An 18,515-nucleotide genomic window follows, 5' to 3' on the forward strand; every position below is an offset into this window, starting at 1 on the left:
TCGAAGACCAGATATTGCCGGAAGTTGATAGGTTATATGTGATGCGTCGCGCGTCTCATAGGTACCCCGAGTCGCAAAATGCATCACGCTTCCTTTCACGACAGATTTTTCGACTTCTGCAACTGGTTCGGCATCCGATCGAACGATCTGGCTGTTAACTGAGCCCGCCCATACTGTTGCAAAGACGATGCCGATAACTGCAATTGACATATTTGCCAGCATTGTTTGATTGATGACCGCTGGGTTTACTTCGCAGTAAATGACGATGATCTGGACAACCGAAAAGAGCGCTGGAATGATGAAGTTTGAAAGCGCGATCCAAAATAGCGTCCAGAGTCTCATTCTGAACGAAACTTAAGAAAAATAAGTCGGGATTTATGAAGATGCGATTGAAATTTACGCTTGGCATCGCCCCGTGACGGAGCTATGGTTCTTCTTCTGCTTTGACCAAAGTGTCAAAAGGAATAGAGAGGACGCATATCTGAAATATTCTATGCATGAGCACCAATAAAAGTATGAGAGACATCTACTTCACATGTTATCCACCAATTGCGCGAACCACTCAATCTTGAGATATGGAGCTGCTGCCCACTGGGCTGCCAAGGCTGCGATAAAAGACAGCTAAATTGATAACACGGGCAACTTTGAGTAGAACAGGCAGTGAAACCAACATCACAAAGCGTTGCCATGTGAGGTATCTTGGCGGATAAACGGAACAAATGCGAAAGAGCAGGATGGTATCAACAAGGATAGTTTGGACGGCCCCAAGGACGCCCATGGTTATGTCATAGGAAACAGGTATGGATGCGTCGGTGATAACATGGTATTAACCTATCCGGAGAGGTTGGTTTCCAACATGGCAAGGGGAGGATAAAGTTACTTACAGCTCTACCGTCCCCCATTATGCCGACAGGGATTGGGAAATTTCTAGATGCTTGCTTCTGGAGGCAAAAGTACAGTCCTTATAACACTGGCAGACTCAAGCACTGCAATGTAGTGGGGGGGGTTGATGGCAACAGAGATATCTTTCAATTGCCAATTATGAGCGTTCAAGTGAGGCCCTGACCATGGCATTCTGAGCATTATATGATAGAGAAACTACCGAACCCAGTTGGAAGTCATTATTCAAGACAGCCTTGACCATGATATAGAAAGAAAGTTTACCTAGTGGAGACTAAGCCTTAGTCGTCTGTTGTCAGAAAACTTGTCAGACGAACCTTTACGAATCTGACTCGGAGCCATGATCACACAGCAACACAAATAAGCGCTGGATACTATGAATGTTGCGCAAGTTTTGTGGACTGAATTTCTCACAACCTACTATAGCTAAAGATCGCATGATAATCCCGGTATCAAATTGATAACACAATTGTATGCAAAGGCTCACATGTGTTGTTTGCACTGGATTGCGGCTGCCGCATACATGCACATCAATTATCCACACTACGATCTTCCCAGTAGACCCACGCTGTGCACACCCAGGAGGATCAATCAGTGATTAACCTGGTTCCAACACCATTCTCGATCCTCGGAGTTCGCATAGGGTGGCACGATAATCTGTAAAGCGTTGTTGATCCTGACATTCATGACACTTCCCCGCCTGTTGTCAGGTCGACCTTGAAGCTATTCCCAAGGATCAAGGAATAGGACTTAAGCCGGCGTCTCTGATTTTGGTAAAGGATACAGCAATAAAATTATATGACTGCCATCAATAAGTCTCCCATACTACGTCTGGTATCATCTCCCTCATAACTGCGCAACACATCAGAGCTACACTATCGAAAATGAATGCAACGCACGTTTCCAATGGTCAAGCGCCTCTCCTTCCTGCCATGTGTTCAGCGTGTTGTACGCATCGGTCAGAAGGAACTTTTCTTCCGTGGTTGCAGACCAGATAGAGCTGTCTCCAATTTGGGAGTGATGAATTTCTCGTTTGTCAAGACTAGATAGAATGTGACGGCGAAGATATGAATGAAGATAATCCTCTTCAACTGCAGTTCGGAATGTGAGTGGTGTTGGAGATGGGGAACAAAAGAAGACCTATTGCGTGATCGTCAGACTTTTTGTTAAAGCTCTAATGATGAGAAACTCACAATATTGACGAATTGGGAGTGAAGCTGTTCCGGGCGGATGAGCTCAACATGATCATGGAAGGCTCTGCATTGTCCAAAGGCTTGCATCAATGTGACGAGTAGTGCTTGCGATGAGTCGGATGCAAATTTTCCAGGAAAGTTCTGTCCGAATAACATAGAATCAGTGATACGGGCAAACACGATGTCCGAAACTGCTTACCACTGCAACAACACCTTCTGGACTTAGGATGGTCTTGAGATCATCCTAAAACTCAATGGAGAAGAGATGTTCAGGAACTCCCCCTCCAGAGAAGCAATCATGGACGACAAAATCATACTTGATTGCGGAGGGGTCTTCAGCTTCTACCATAGCTCTCCTTCTTCTAACCCACCCTCTCGCATCCTGCAGAAACATATTATTGCTACCGGGATCCGATAGGCCAAAATACTGGCGTGCAGCATCGTACACAGCAGAATCGATTTCAACAATAGTTGTTGCTATACCATGTTGGGCAAAAGCATTTGCGGAGATCCCCGTGCCAAGACCGCTGTAGATCAAAGTCATCACTCCTGCTAGGGCATCGACCAGGCTCATCACCTACGCTATAAGCGCATTCTCCCTTCCTTCCTTTGGGAGTACTATTGACCAGTCGCACTGCCTCCTGAAGAACGAATGCACTGTAGATCAAATCTCCTAAAGGAGTATCATATTGGTCGGTCAACGGAAGAAAACTGTCGAGTGTGGTCACCAGGTCCCCGATCCTATAGTACACCCTCCAGTAACGAGTGAGATACTCAAAGGTAACGGATAGAGTGAAGAGGAATCGAACTCCTGTCGGCCGGAGGTAAAATCTCGCCAACTACCACCACACCAGTCTTAGACTGGGTTGAATTCAGAATACAGAGCGGATATGTTGGACTGTTGTATGGTGTAACAATGGAATTTACGAGCGTCGGGGATCGGAGAGCTGGATTGAGACTTGAAAGCACAGTAAGGATTAGAGGAATCGCACTCAAGGCCGCTGTGGATCGAATGTTTCGGGCATTCGGATTAGCGCGATGTCTGTCCACATCGACTGTAATCCTACCATACATAGCAAGACACACACATCCCAATGCAGTGAACTAGATGAAATGTTCTGTTAACTGAAAGATGTTACGACTATAATTGCAGCTATTACGCACAATAACATTTTTCAAGGCGTCTAACGATAATGCATTGAATGCCATCATTAATGGTAGACGAAGCTGTAGCGCATTGGCGGCAAGTACTATGAGGGCCAAAGTAGGCTAAAAGTAATGAATTGGATGTTAATTTAAGGTACATGGACAACAGTTCTTCTCGGGAGTCGGGACAGGCGAGGTGGAACTCACATCAACGCTCATCGCCAAAGACACTGAAAAGTACACAACAGCTCCACCTTGTCCTCACGCGTCGCCGCCAAGGCAACCCCAATAGCCTTGGCCAAATCGTCCGCCGACAACGAACTAGACCCTCCGTTCTGGCGCACGCGTCGACCCCCACGTTACGGTCACGGATTCCCCCACCTCAGGCTGCGGCCACCCCATCCCTTCTTCTAAATCCTCCAACGGCGTCAACGTCCCGTCCGAGTCCAATTCCGAATCCGGCGATGATGCCCACGAAGAGTATGATGAGACAGGCATACGCGTATACGGCACATACAACCACTTCGCATCGCCGATATATACTCGTGGTCGTTCGACAGCCCTACCCTTGCCTTTCCCTGAGTGGTTTTCACCCGGGACGAAAGGCGAAATCACAGCGCTAGGCTCAAGATCCCTAATAGTGCGAATTTTCCACTCGCGTAAAGGCATTCCAACGAATACCTTCGGCTTCTTCAGCTTCGCTTTTATTTTCTGTTTCGATTGCACGTTTTGGGCGCGCTGTTTGACCGGTTGTGTGTGCCGGACGGGGGCAGAGGCGCTAGCGTCGTCGATAAATGCACGGCCGACGCGTTCGCCTTCAAGACCATAAACGTGAGCCCAGAACATTTTCTGTGGCGTACTTTTGGGAGGTTCAGGTGTCATCCTGACGTCCTGGACACGGGAATCATCAGGCACAAGCAAAATGCCCGACTTGGTGCGAGACCCTGCAAATCCGCCTCCACGCATGGAGATATATTCCTCCCCGCGTTTCCGCGAGCATATGGAGCAGTTGCAGGTATCAAGGCAGACCGGACAGACGAAGTCCTTGTTATCGGGGGCAAATACTATATCGGGGTACCTGAGTAACCACACGAGGACGCATTGCAATCAATGAGGAAAGCAGCTGAAACAAAGGAAATAAAACGACAGACCGGTTCAGGATGCATCCGTTGCAAAACCGTTTCCCGCATATTGTCCGGTCTGGACGGCGCTTGGAACATTGCATCTTGGGTCTGGTTTGTGTACGTCTGCAGTGGTGACAAAAAGTATTGGTAACTTCAGGCTCGCCATCGCCCTGTAGCATGGTTTGAGCTGGAGGAAGAGGTGCATGGACCTTGGGCAATTTCGGATTTGGAGGTGGAGTTGTAGGTACAGCGGGAGAAGCCGAACTCGAAGCTTTTGATGGCGTGAACGACCCGTCAGAACTTGCACGGGTGCCTGATCGACGAATCCGTAACTTGAGACTTGGCTGCGCCCCAGGTTGTACAGGTGGGGTAGAGATAGCTTCAACAGTCCACCCTCCATCATCCTTAACCTTCCCGTCATCCAGCTTTCTCGCTGACCTAGTCGCGTCGCCTTCATCAGTAACAGAGGCCGATTCACTAGTGCGATATTTGATCTGGACGTTTCTTCGTGACTTTCCAGACGATTTGTTCGAGATCGCTGGGGCTTCCTGCGATGAGGACACTCCTGGAGGTCTGCGCACGTATATGATGGGGACTGCTGGGAGTTGCTTCGAGTTTCGAGTACCTACTGATGGCGGTAAGGGAGATTTGGGAGATCTGGGAGGAGGTTCACTTCCACCAAGCAGCGAAGGATCAATTGTACCCGCGCTGTCTGAGAGAGAAAGACTTTCGGGGGATAAGCTCTTTTTCTCAATGATAGGCAATAAAGACCCCTGGCCATTCTCAGGAAGCACAAGATCGAAGCTAGCGTCCAGGCTATGCGACGAATTGGTAGCATACATGTCCGTGAGCTGTAGTGAAGGAGGTTCGGATACCAGCTTTGGGCTAGGAGGTACTCCGAAGAAACTGTCCTCTGCATCTTCTCGCATGGCCGACGCTGCGTCAGGGAGCAGCCGTGTTGTATTGTGCAAGAAACCAATGAAGGAACTCGGTGCGGATCGAGTGTGCTTGATGCCTGGAGAATATGTCTTTGCAGGGGAATGTCCGAGGTCGCTCAAATACTGATCCATCTCCATGCTGAAGTCCAGGATTTGATCCTCTTCCAGTGCGGTGTAGTGCGAGATGTCGTCAGGGACGTTAGAGGATGAAGGGTCCTGTGTTTGAAGGATGGTACCAGTGGATCCCGATTTAGACTTGGACGAAGTCGGGACACTTTGCGGCTCTAAATCGTTCTTTATTTTACCTGTGCGAGAGGAACCTTTACGAGGCCTGCGTCCGAAGTATGGTGTAAGGGCCGCTTTGATATCTGGCCTCTCCTCAAACAGCGGTGCAAGAACATGAGGCAAGACAGGTTCATCGTCTTTCTCATCTTTTTCATCATCCGGGACTGCAGGTCCTTTCATCTCCGAAATCATCTGCGGTAAACCTTCGTGCAGTTGTGCGTAAAGGCGTTGAACGCATCTGGCGTAGATATAATAAGTACTTGTCTGCAGGATATTGTCGTGATGCGGTAGAAGTTCTGGCAGTTCGTGAATTTCAAGCTCGATAGCAGGATATTGCGCGTCCAGGATCTGCGTTGGTATTGTAGAAACGTCTTCTCCGAACTTTCGGGAACGAGGCTTGTACTTCTGTGCAGGGGCTGGGCGTGGGCGTTCATGCTCACGCTCCTTTCCCTTGCGACTGAGAGAGGGTGATGGCAGCCGGTCGTTTTGAGCGAATGCAGCGGTCAGGGCCTGGATAACTGACGGGTGCTGTACACCCTGCTGAGGTTTGCTGATGGACGACTTCGCCTTGCAATCGACCCTGGTCATGTCTTTTGGAAGGGGTGGCACAGATACACAGTCGAGAATAACGCGTCTGCGAGGCTTACGGGAAGGTGGAGGAGGTGTGAATAGAGAGTCTCCCATTTCGGGCGAGGGCAATCTCAAAGAACGGGCACCATCTGAAGACGAATCGGGCACGGAAAAAGGTTCAGTCTGAATGTTAACAGTCATTTAAGGGACGAGAATAGCGTAATGTAGTACACAATTACTTACAAGCATGTTGTCTACAACCATCTCCTCGTTTTCGTTGTCAATGTCACTAGTAATCTTGATACTATTGTGTGCGGAAGCGTCTTCATCATCAGTCAGCTCAATCACGTCGTTATGAGCTAAAAGAGGGGATATAGACATGTCGAATAAGTTGGACTCCGAAGCATAGAACGAAGTTGGCACGCTCAGGGTGCTGTGCTGTGAGGAAGAAAGATATAACTCTGGTGTGAAAACTTCATCCTGAAGGGAAAAGTAAGATACGTAAGTGTGATGAATCTATCAAAGGATGACGTGCTCACGGCAGCTGAGGTGTCGTGAGTACTAGGATGCTGGATTGATGGAAACAGCTTATCGAGATTAGAGGGCTGGAAGAGTTTAGGCATGTGTGCGGCTGAAAGCGTTTCAATCGATGACGCGCGCCGCTAAGTGGAGTTCAGTAAACCACAATGATTCAGGAGTAACGCGAAGATACCTTGATTGAAGTACGTGTGCTAGAACCGCGGTTTGCATCAAATAAATTCTCTATTGAGGATGAAACATCAATTATATAGCAATCTGAATCTTCTCCAAAGTCATTAGCGTCTTGTGATGATGTACTAGAAGAATACGATGGAAGGGTAGCCTTCGCGCTGCTCGTCGACTTGAGGAATGATGTTAAAGGTACGTCTTTGGGTGATTGAGGATGATAGGAACTGGGTGATAGAGGACCGTCCCAGTTAATGAGCGCTGCGTGCTCAAAGCCTTTCATCATCGTTGACCATAGCGAGCAGCCCGGCAAAGTCACTCTTCCAAGAAAAGGTCCGCCATCGGCAATTCCCGTACTTTCAACTGAAAGTTAAACGGGTTTAATAAACGTCAAACTTGGGTCAAACATCAATTGGATGACTTTCCGTAGGATTTCAAGTGGTAGCCATAGGAAGCGGCTGTATCTCCAGCTGCAGACTCTGACTACTTCTTCAGTACCAGATTTATCGTTTATTGTTGTGGTTCTGACAGGGGACAGGCGTACACATATGGTAGAAGTAGGGTAGACGGTGAACCCGTATACCGTACATGAGATTGGCAGTGAACAAAGCAAACGGTACAGTGTGGAGTATTGAACACACATACCCAGTAGTAGTGTACGGTACATACAGGGTTGAATCAGTTTAGCAGCTATAAAGCGGACGATCGCATGGCTATGTATCCTTGGACAGAATCAGGAAGGACAAAAACGGTGCTTGCAATTCGCCAAAGATTCGTGGATCACCTAAACTCAAGATAGGTGGCACAAAGTTTCATGTTGCATCTCAACTAATCATCTTCAGAGCCTGATCCCTGTCCATCCATCCCAGTATTGACTGACTAGACTCAGATAGGGCTTACAGAGTCAAGTCTGGGCAGGGACTGGATAGTATTGTCCCACATAGAATCTCACTCTGGATGGACATAGATTGAACACACACAAAAAAAGATCTGGGAGCCGACATCCCTGGCCTGCCAGCCAGGTCCTGACTTTCCTTGGCAGGATAAGTGAAGGCAGGCAGCAGCAAGCTTATGACTCCAGCTCACACACCACCAACATTGCAGTCGGGCGTCTACAAGGGCAGGCGATAATACATCACTACATCACCCGTCAAAAGACACAGGAGCAACAACGCCCTAGCCGGAAAAAGCAAACAGACAAACGAATGCGTTGATGCAGGAAGTGTTTCTCCGGAGGGAAACCCGACGAGGTATTCATCACGAACAGTTTGGGTCGGTGACCAATCCCTTTTTCATTTTGACGCAGGCCGGATCCTCGTGGATTTTGCGGAGAGAAGAGAGGGCGAGAAACGTAAGTGCCTTTGACCTTGCCAGATTTAAGAGGACGCGACGTATATCGAACGCCGCCGACAATGCGCGTGTTTGCCTCTGTGAAGACAGGTGCGTTAGATGCGGCCGACGTACCGGACAACCTTGCATGCACTGCGTTTTGTCCCTATCTGATGGCCTGTGGGAAGATATAGCTTCTTATAGTGGACTACCGTCCCAAAATGGTATGATAACTTGACGGTTGCCAAGGTATGCGTACCTCTGTTCAGATTCTCCTGCCTTGACTGTGTCTACCATACGCAGAGAACTTCTACCAGGCCCCTACGACCAAGGATGAGATTGGGTGAGGGATCCTCATCCCAGGTATGTGGGAGGATGATATCTTTTTGTACCACCCTAGCAACGAGATCAGCACAGATCTCTTCTGTTTTGCTGTACTAGCCCTCGGGCGTTAATATATCGACGAGCTCATTTTTTCGCTAAGTACGACGGAATGAACGCAGGAAACATCCCTGTAGTACTACCCTGAACCAGCATCCACTAAACCTTGCACATGGCCAAGAACAAGAAGGAGAAAAATCGAAGTACGAAAGGCGATGTAAGTACACATGTTACATTTGGGAAATCTCACTGTTACTGACGCAAATATACTAGTATGCGACTTATCATAAAACTGAGGTTTTTTGCAAGTGTTCTGAATGTACTTCAGAATGGGTTGAGAAGGTATGTCCGTGCCTTTGTCAACTTTCTTTTCTTCTTCTGACGCACATATTTATCTGTAGGCTCATCCTCATCATCTGCATCATCCCCGTCATCTCTGTGAGCACGTTTCAGGCGATCAACCTCCTGCTGAGATTCTCGCATATACCACGTAGCACCTGCACATCCGACGCAGTTTCTAAGTCTGGCTGAATAGCATGTTGTCTGCTAGAGGGCAGTGATTGAGGTATGCGAATTTGATGGGGTAGACTCTGCTGAGGCTGACCCTATACCGCCTCTGCTGCAAGAGCAAGTAGAACATCTGGCGTCAAGTTCGCAAGCAAGTTGTGCAATGCGATGGGTGCTGGTGGGGGATCGTTTGGACTGCCAGACAGGGGTGGATATGGTGGAGGTGGAGGGGGCCCTGGTGGAGGACCTTGCTGTTGCCTGCCACCGCTGGTGCGCATTTTACTGGGTATATACACTCAAATTGGGGCTCAGGGATGGGGTTTGGGAGAAGGAGTGTAGCGGCTGTGTACTTGTACTCGACCTATATCAGGATACATGATGTATTCACAACGTGGCTACCTGTCCTAATTCATGCATATTAAACCACCTCAAATGGCTGTGTGCACACCTTAGTTGACCTCAAGTATATTATATGTGGCCGTAGTATATACTAGTTTATCTTGCCATAGTGTGCGCACCTTGGTTGACCTCAAGTGTACCATATGTAGCCATATTATATACTAGTTTATCTGGTCATAGTGTGCACACCTTAGTCGACCTCGAGTGTACTATATGTATCCGTATTATACGCTAGTTTACCTTGCCATAGTGTTTATACCTCGGATACTTATAGGATCCATATCTCTCCTTCACCAGTATACCTTACGTGATTGTACTTATGTCTACCTACGGTAGACTTCGTACCCACGGGTCACCCACCCACGTTTCACATAAATCCATAGCGCAGTGATGGCTCGTTCCAGCAAGCGTTTAAGCCTTAACCGACATTGAAGCAAGAATAGACCTGGTGGTAGGTGTGAGTGAACCTATGAAGTCCACAGCGTCCGCTATGAAACTCGGGATAGAAGGCTTAACGACAGGAGCCGTCTCCTGGACATTTGATTCATCCAGAAAATGTTCGTCGTCAGAAACTTCTTCGATATAGTTTTCGTCCATCCTTCGGTTCGCTCTCTTCAAGTTGCGTTCGGCACGCGCAATGATTTCTTCTTCCACTGCCTCCCGATCGTGAAGATTGATGCGTCTCTGCTTGTTTTTAGCGAGAGATGATGCAGTCCTCGACGCGTACTCGTCGGACAAAAAGGTCATTGTCTTGCCGGTTAAAGAATCATGTATCTTTTCTTCCGGCTCCTTCAGGATGCCCAAGATTCGGCGTCTCTGTAGAGGTCATAATAGCAGTAATAATTCTACGAACGGTACGTTGGTAATGCCGAATGCTCAATATGAGAAAAACGAGCGAGTGAGAGAGTGCAATAAGGATAAATATAAGATACGCGTGTATGACTGCGCGTTACAGCTCATAGCGCTCATTCGCTTAGTAAGCACTAGTTTGAGCTCTGTGCTCGCAGGTTCACTTTACAGCTCAAACTGCACCATGTCCAACTGGATTGTTGCCCCTTGACAGGGGTATGCTGCATGGATGCACAAATGTCTGGATGACTCCAGAGCGCCTCCCTTGTCAGGGGGGATTCACATCACCAAACATCTCTAGCCAGATTCTCTCGCACAACATGGAACTCAGACCAAAAGAGTCATGTCTGACTGCATTGCAGCCCCTTGACAGGGGCATGTCACATGGATGCGCACGTGTCTGATTGACATCTCCCTTGTCAGGGGGCGTCCACAAAAAACCAGACTCTCCATAATACCTGACGGTGTGGGAGGTTGAGAGGAAACTTGAGTGGCAAATATATACAAATCCTCAGCGCCAAACAAACCACCACACAACCACACATGAAAATACATCACAATATCAATTGCAATCCAACACGTATGGTATATTTTTAAACACAGCCGAATTCGTTTTCTACATGTAAGGGATGCTCAATTCTAAAAGTTCGCGTTCACCTGGGATCCGAGCAAGTTACGAAACTGATTACCGACGCTTACAACTCCTTATTTGGAACCGCACGCCGGCCGTTACATGGCGATTTTGTTATCAGTTCTCATGAGTCAATGCCAATTCAACGCGTCGTTCGACGTTCAACAGTGATCAATATGCCCCGTGCGCAGCTACGAAAGCAAGATTACAGGGATATTTTAACTTTACATTCTGTTATGGCCAGTAGGTTGGCTGTATCAAGGCTGCCTCCCACTCCTGCTGTTGATGGACTCCACTCCGAAACTGATCTGGATTGTATCTACTACCATTATTATGATAGTAGTCCATTGCTGGCACAGTACTGGAATTATTATCAGAATGATAGACTATAAGATACGTCTGGCCCGCTTCGGCCTTGGAACTAATTTACGGAGGCGGAAATGAAGCGGTTAAGCTTGAACAACCAAACTCGGCTCCCAGGTGAACGCGAACTGAATGAATTGAGCATCCCTGTACAATGATGAGTGTCCAAGTCATCGGCCGCTGCAATCAGATTTTCGAAATTTCCTCGTTGTTGATCCACTCGTAGTTCGCGATGATAAGTCCCTCTGGTATACTCGATCAGCATGCATGTCAAGTGTTTCATGCACAATGAACGCTTACCTCTTGAAACCGCTATTCATCTTCGGACCACTCATGTGCCAGCCAGCGAATCCTTTGGCACCGGTCAAAGTCATGTTGGCAAACAGCCCTACAAAAGCTATTCGGCTCCCTCTGTCGCCTAATACATAATCAGCTACGCTTCGACTAGCTAGGGGGATCACAGCTTACCAGCAGTTTGAAGACTATCCGTGCTGCATCATGTGCATGGCCATGTTCATTTATGTGAATGCGAGTGAAAGATTGAATGCGAATGTCTGTCATGGGTGTCACTGCGAGGCTGTATGTCATTCTGCGTAGTTCCTTCACCTTGTGAATACCGCTGCGTTGAGTTTGCTCGTCGGATTTTCATTCCAATCAAACTCACACGAAAGTCACCCGTGATCACGTGATGTTAGTTGATTGTGCAAGAGTATCCTACGCCTCGAATGACACTGCCATCATTTACTCATACAGCACGGACACGACATGCATACAGCCTTCTTGAATACTGACCAAGATTTACTTCCTCTTCTGAACAGAGCCTTTGAGTGGCAGGATGCACTCGCTTGTGGGACAATGAAGGACTACGAGCCAGATATGATCGTTCGCGAAGCAATTGATCATGAAGATGATTTGTCCTCCAATACATGTGCCACCAATCTAGTCGAGAACTCCCGTCGTACACATATTAGCAATGGACAGCAACAAATTGCAAAGGGTGTATCCCATAAAAAGAAGGGCAGCAACTCACGTCGTCGACGGAAGAGGCGAGAAAAGGCCGCCAACTCTTATGCACCTATACTTAAATTGACATCCAAGCGAGTCCTTAAACATCCAATGGCCACACCGATCTCGCTACAGGATATGCCTATAGCATATGGAGCATATGTTGGAAAACGAGTTGAGAGCGTCGACAGAGTGCAAGACCTGAAAACGCTACTTAACACAGGATTTCGCTTAGTGGAGTGGGATGGAAGGTGTGTGACTCAGGAAGATTCCATGCAGGGTCACGGGCTGACTTACGCCAGATCGCCCAAAACACTACTGGATAAGAACAGAAGGGTAATCGTCGTTCTAGCTGGTCAACCACAGGATGACGGCTGGCAGCTTACAACATCCCAAGCCTGCGCTGCAATGGAGATTGCACGGGAACGTTGCACCTTCAAGCTATCTGATACCCATCACCGGCGGGGATTCTACCCATGCCTGGGTGTTGGAGTCTCATATGGGGGTGGTCAACAGGTATATTAACTATCACACTCAAGCGGTCTGCATCAACAGACTGACACTTACACAGGAGCCGGACAATCTTCAACACTCCAACAGAAACCAAGAGGAGCTTCGGGCACTTCTGTCTGAACCAACCATTCAAAGGTTGGCAGGTTTTGGTAGTAGTGAGTACTAAGATTCTGTTTTGTGCATTCGTTCATTCATTTGAAAGGCATACTTTGTCATTATGCACCCAAGGTCCATAGGGTGTATACTGACACCAAAGCATCTCTCAAGAGTATGCACGCGCATCTCACGTGGAATTTTCGTAATAGTGTTTTTGCTGCTGCCACGTTCAATCTTGGACCCGCCACCGTCACCTTTGATCACACCGACAATGTAAATTTTGCCAGTGGGATGTGTAGCATTACTGCCCTAGGAAATTTCGACCCAATCACTGGCGGCCACTTGGTCCTGTTTGACCTTGGACTCATCATCCAATTTCCGCCCGGTGCCACCATTCTGATCCCCTCGGCCATTCTACGGCATGGAAACATCCCTATTTCTTCGCTGGAGAAAAGGTTATCTTTTACTCAATATTTTGCAGGGGGTCTCGTCAGATGGGTTGAGTATGGATTCCGCACAGAAAAGGCTTTTAAGCAGCAAAGTCCTGAGGCATGGCGTGAAGCCCAAGTTCAGCGCCTGACCCGTGTTGAGCACGCGGCTCGGTATTTTTCGATTTTCGAGGAGTTGGAAAAGGACCATAGTGAGTATACACTATGATAAGGAATGTCAGTGTTTTGTTGCGTAGAAGTACATCTGCCTACATGTTTGAAAATGGTGTGGTCTCTCGGCCTGCAGGGGAATTCTTTACTCGCTACCAAACTGGTTTGCAGCTTTCTCTTGCCATAATACCGCCGGGATCTCTTCTCTTCTCTGTTTCTGTTTCCTTTCTACTGTTCCCTCATTCACTACTATCTGTTGAACATGGACGCATGAAGGCATTGGTGTCAATGTGTTGGCATTCGACGCCAACACTGCCTCAGCCGAACATGATATCTATTGGATGCGGGGAGATCTGCGATTCCGAGGTGAATGGCAGCAGCACGACCTTTTGGGGGCATGATGTTCAAGTTGAGGGATGATGGCACCGACAAGACGCTTAAAGCGATATTGATATCTTGGCTACCCAGATCTAGGCGAGCTCATTTTTGAAACTCAGATCAACCTCCGACCAAACGCTTGGGAAAGTTGAATGACTAATAGGATAAGAAACCCCAGGGTTTTGTAGCTTAGTAATCCAAACCCATGTACAACATCAAATTTAATAGAGGGTTTCTCGCTAACGGTCACTGGCCGGCACATAGCCGACAATCGGGAGCAGCTCACATTGTAGATCAGTGGTTTTATTCTACTGGCTGTTGTGTCCTAGCTGCAAACAAAGGAAATTGAAATCAAGTTTCATTCAAAAGTCTACTACTCTAGTACCTGTGTCCATAGATTCTCACAATAAAATATTGGCTAAGCATTTGTAACATCGTCTGTTCGGAATTCTGAATTTCCGTACCTCACCTACTACTGAGAGTACTCCAAATGGTTGCACCTGCTTGTTTTCTTTGGTTCGAACTTTATAATCACTTTACTTTTGTGGTCTTTATTGATACCTTATAGCACAAGTAAATAGTGATGTTTAGATGCATGCTACTTACAAACTATCACTCGATTTGACTTGAAAACATCTCGTTGTACAACTAATGCGGACCAATCAGGCTATCTACGGGTATCGCTATTATTCGGTGTAGTAACGCTGCGCCTCGCCTGCCCGCCATTTACTCCTCGTCCGCGTGATCGTCGGTAGTCCTGGCAGCTGATTTGAGCTAAAGAACAGGGACATTAATGTAGTAAAATGGGCATTTTGCACAAAATCAGAGCTTTGCCGTCTCAAATTTCTTAGATTTGTATCTGCCTCAATCTGTACTTAGACGTCTATCTCTACATATCTACCTCATTCTTGTCGATTTTCACTGGCGCTGGGCGCTGAGTACTGAATTTCACCCATCTTGCTTGCGTGTAGTCAGCTTTGGTTCGTTTGTGCAGCCGTTCTCCTGGTTCGGAGTAGGGAAGGTATAAGTATATATGCATATCGCACGTGATGGACGCGTCGCGCTTGTCGTTCAATGATTGGACCCCAGTTGAAAGCCCGACATGTCATACAAAAGCAGTTGGTAGCTTGTCAAGAAATTCCATGCTGCACAATTTCCTTATGTTATGAACTTGATGTATGCCACTCATTTCACAACCAATTCAGGCGCCCTTCATTTCATGTATTGACTTACATCAACATCGAAGGAAATTTATAGTTCATGTGTTAGGTTGTAATTTAAAACTATGTCTGGTTTTAGAAATGCCGAAACATGAAAGGAATATATCGATGTTGCCAAACTTCAGTGCCAAGGCGAAGAAGAGTGATCGAAGTAAGAAAAAAAAAATAGCCCTTGCTGCCCCTTGACAGAGGCATGTTACATGGGTGCACGGATGTCTGGATGACTCCAGAGCACACCTCCTTTGACAAGGGGGACGTCCAAATCACCAAACAACCTGACTCTAGCCATATTCTCTTCATCAAGTTCAGAGCCTCCAGAGTTCCGCCCAACAGAGTCATGTCTGACTGGATTGCTGCCCCTTGACAGGGGCATGTCACATGGATGCGCAGATGTCTGGATGACTCCAGAGCACACACACACCTTGTCAGGAGTGCATCCACATGACCCAAACAACCCTCACAGTACCTGACAATGTGGGAGATTGAGAAGTTGGACGAAAGGCTGAACATTGAGTGGCAAATATATACAAAATCCTCAGCGCCAAACAAACCACCACACAACCACACATGAGCGTTTAATGCGTGACTTGACAAAGTTGCACAAATCCATCAAAATAAACTAGTTCACCTTGGTCATAGCCCTCGACAAAATGACTTCAACGCTGCTTCATCTCTACACAACTATCCTCGAATAGACGATCAGCGCCGACCCATTCACACCCCGTGACTAGACGACGTTATCAAATTGCAACTACATGTCACAACCCTCGGAATATATGGTGAGTTTGACTTGCTATTTGCGAGATATGTGTAATGTATTGCAGGTGAAATCCCCGTACCCCAAACGTATCTTCTAGGATTGACCTTGTCAGTTGCTAGTTGATAACATCGTTGCACCAAAAAAAAAATAATCTGTAATGTGTGATCACCCGAAAATTGCTGATATGGTCAGATGTACGGAGGGGACACTAAATACCAGGTCTGAGGGTTTCGTCGCAAATGCTCAAGTCTAGCTATAGATCTGTTTGCCTTGTTTACTTACCTTCTCATTACAGTGCCTCTTCTATCGGTTTCTTGCCGGCCTCTCTCTCTCTTGGACGTGCCTCAAGGTGTCTGTGTGGAATGGGCGGTGGTTGTAGTCTGACGTAAGTGTCCAAGATCATTCCAATAACACAGATGTACGGCATTCCACAGCAATACTGTCAAAGTGCTGCGGAACGGGGCAAGTTTTTTTAATGTGTTGCGACCATCCTGTGAGTATCTCCTGGTCTTGTAACCTTCCAATAGTTTTTCCAAAATTTCTCAATCACATGATCACGGCGCATCGCCTGCTTGACAGTCTAGGCGGTGTATTTACTCCGCTCCGTCAGTGTTATGAAACATCATCCGTACGCAGTAATGCGTCCCTGACCCTCGACAAGTTCAGCCGCCGGGTCATGTCTTTTCACCTTGCACTTCCAAAAGCTAACCTACGGCGTCGCATCCAACCCCACCGGTACCCGAACTAGCACATCTCCTACCAGTTCGACCAAATTTTAATGGCAAAAATACTCAGCGCTCCTCCGCTCAGCCAAACCCCCACGATAATCAAACTACATCAAATCGCTAAAATCCCGCCAGTGACGCATCATCGATCTAGCAAGGGTTAAAGATAGGCGTATAAGATTGGTCGGAGCGGATGCGTCGAGCTACGTTACTCTAGATCCTTGTCAGGCAAAAAATCAAAATCCCTCTGGTTCACTTTCTGTGAGAACGATGATCCTAAAACCAGACCCCGGGGTCCTACGTATCCCTCGCAATTACCTGGCACACGACCAACGCAGCTAGAGTTGCCATCTCGTAAGCTTCTAGACTGGACCCATTATGCTCAAGAGTCGATATTGACAGGGACTTCGATCCCTTCCATCATGTACATGTATGCACACGTCTAAATTTTTACCTGGCATGCGACCGATACAACTAGATTTGCTATCTTGTTGCGCTTCTGGATCGGACGTTGCATTCTCTCACGTTCATGATGACTTTGGCCATTCACTTTACACTTTTTCGTCTGCAACCTTCCAGCTAACACCAGCTGATGTATGGAGTAACGTCACCGCGGAGACTTTGTGCAATTACCTAGCACGCAATCAACGCCACCGATTTGAACTATCTTGTGCACTTCCCGACTAAACACTGGCAGTTGACGACTACGACGACTTTCATCCCATACCCATTCAGGAACTACTTCGAATATCCTCTTAACTCGGCTGCCAGACGAACGAACGAACGGACGGACAACGGACAAACGTCACGTCCTTGTCACCAATGTTCGTCGAAATGTCCATCTGACTTGTCACCGCGTCGGACGTGAAATGGTTTTTTTTAAAAGATAGAATAAAAAAAACGTCTCGGACTACCGCGGCTCCTCGCTTTTGGCTCCCTGACCCTATTAAGCGAAGGTATCTGATGGATTGTCTGTCTGTATGCTCTAGTGAAGTTTTTAAGTTGAATTCAGACTTTGCTTCTACCCTGGCAGTGCGCAGCAGACTCGGACTCATTTATTTTCGCGTCGTAAGTATGAGGTTACTTCGAGCGTTGCTACTACATCTATTGTAACAAACCCTCAAGTTCAAGTCAGGGATCTCTTCTACTTACCCCAGTAGCGTGCTTCTTCTCGCATCTGATATCAGATTATTTCGAGTGTTGCTATTATATATAATTCATATGAGCGTCTGCAAGTTCTTTTCGCGTCTCATGGTTGATATATCAAGTGCACAAGTCAAGTTCAACGCATGCAGATAATATTAGACAGGGCCCATGGCGAGGTCATCATATGGGCGCTCTTCTTTTCGCGTCACGTCCGTTTTGGTCAGTATCACATGGCTTGTTCGACATGGGTCTAGCTGGGCACCTAAGACTGGCTAGTTGTAGCATAAAATGGTCAAAAAACAGAGCGAGATAAAGGTTGAACTGATGGACTTCACACATGTAGTTTTAGCCTTGGACTAAATCACTTTTCCACAGCCAGCTAGATGTTTGAGCAAGTCAAATTTTTATCATTTGGATAGTTCACAGTTATACTATAGAGTTTGCCGTACATGGCTAATGCGCGAGACACTGGACTTGTCAGAGGTTTAACCTGATGCAACCTGACCACCTTCCCACATCTTTTCATGCAACAAATACTCGTCGGCTATACCCAGTGAATACATTACAAGAACACGGACACAGCATGCGTATGTACTAGATATTTCGGAGTTGTTTGTGGAGAACATACATATCGGATATTCCCGGCGGGGTTCAAAGTCGTCGAGCTTTACGCGTTATGTCATCCCCACATCTCTTTCTGATCAATCAAACTTACAAGAACAGCTTTGCCCCACTCGTTCTAACATTTGCCGA

General features: G+C 47.2%; 5 protein-coding genes across 5 annotated transcripts; 1 reads left to right on the forward strand and 4 right to left on the reverse strand.

The window, feature by feature from the left end:
- On the reverse strand, positions 1–609 carry EDB93DRAFT_215879 (uncharacterized protein; the record flags this gene model as incomplete). The annotated part of the gene is made up of 2 exons (XM_041455743.1): positions 536–609; positions 1–481 (listed from the first exon to the last, which is right to left on the reverse strand). A coding segment is annotated over exon 2 (342 nt), but the record flags the coding sequence as incomplete, so codon positions are not given.
- EDB93DRAFT_1096546 (uncharacterized protein) lies at positions 563–802 on the reverse strand (the record flags this gene model as incomplete). The annotated part of the gene is made up of 1 exon (XM_041446795.1): positions 563–802. A coding segment is annotated over one exon (240 nt), but the record flags the coding sequence as incomplete, so codon positions are not given.
- A 2,758-nt stretch (positions 803–3,560) lies between these two features.
- On the reverse strand, positions 3,561–4,542 carry EDB93DRAFT_1096540 (uncharacterized protein; the record flags this gene model as incomplete). The annotated part of the gene is made up of 2 exons (XM_041446793.1): positions 3,561–4,317; positions 4,391–4,542. The coding sequence occupies 2 exons, from the start codon at positions 4,540–4,542 to the stop codon at positions 3,561–3,563; spliced, it is 909 nt and encodes a 302-aa protein (XP_041301008.1).
- A 5,346-nt stretch (positions 4,543–9,888) lies between these two features.
- EDB93DRAFT_1257023 (uncharacterized protein) lies at positions 9,889–11,694 on the reverse strand (the record flags this gene model as incomplete). Its single annotated transcript, XM_041454042.1, has 3 exons — positions 9,889–10,293; positions 11,388–11,565; positions 11,621–11,694. The coding sequence occupies 3 exons, from the start codon at positions 11,692–11,694 to the stop codon at positions 9,889–9,891; spliced, it is 657 nt and encodes a 218-aa protein (XP_041301009.1).
- A 904-nt stretch (positions 11,695–12,598) lies between these two features.
- EDB93DRAFT_1096544 (uncharacterized protein) lies at positions 12,599–13,591 on the forward strand (the record flags this gene model as incomplete). The annotated part of the gene is made up of 3 exons (XM_041446794.1): positions 12,599–12,841; positions 12,897–12,993; positions 13,041–13,591. 3 exons carry the CDS (start codon positions 12,599–12,601, stop codon positions 13,589–13,591), a joined length of 891 nt encoding a protein of 296 aa, XP_041301010.1.
- Between the last annotated feature and the right edge of the window lie 4,924 nt (positions 13,592–18,515).

The sequence above is a fragment of the Suillus bovinus genome, assembly GCF_016758785.1.
Source record: "Suillus bovinus strain UH-Sbo-P2 chromosome Unknown EDB93scaffold_150, whole genome shotgun sequence".
NCBI classification, from domain to species: domain Eukaryota; kingdom Fungi; phylum Basidiomycota; class Agaricomycetes; order Boletales; family Suillaceae; genus Suillus; species Suillus bovinus.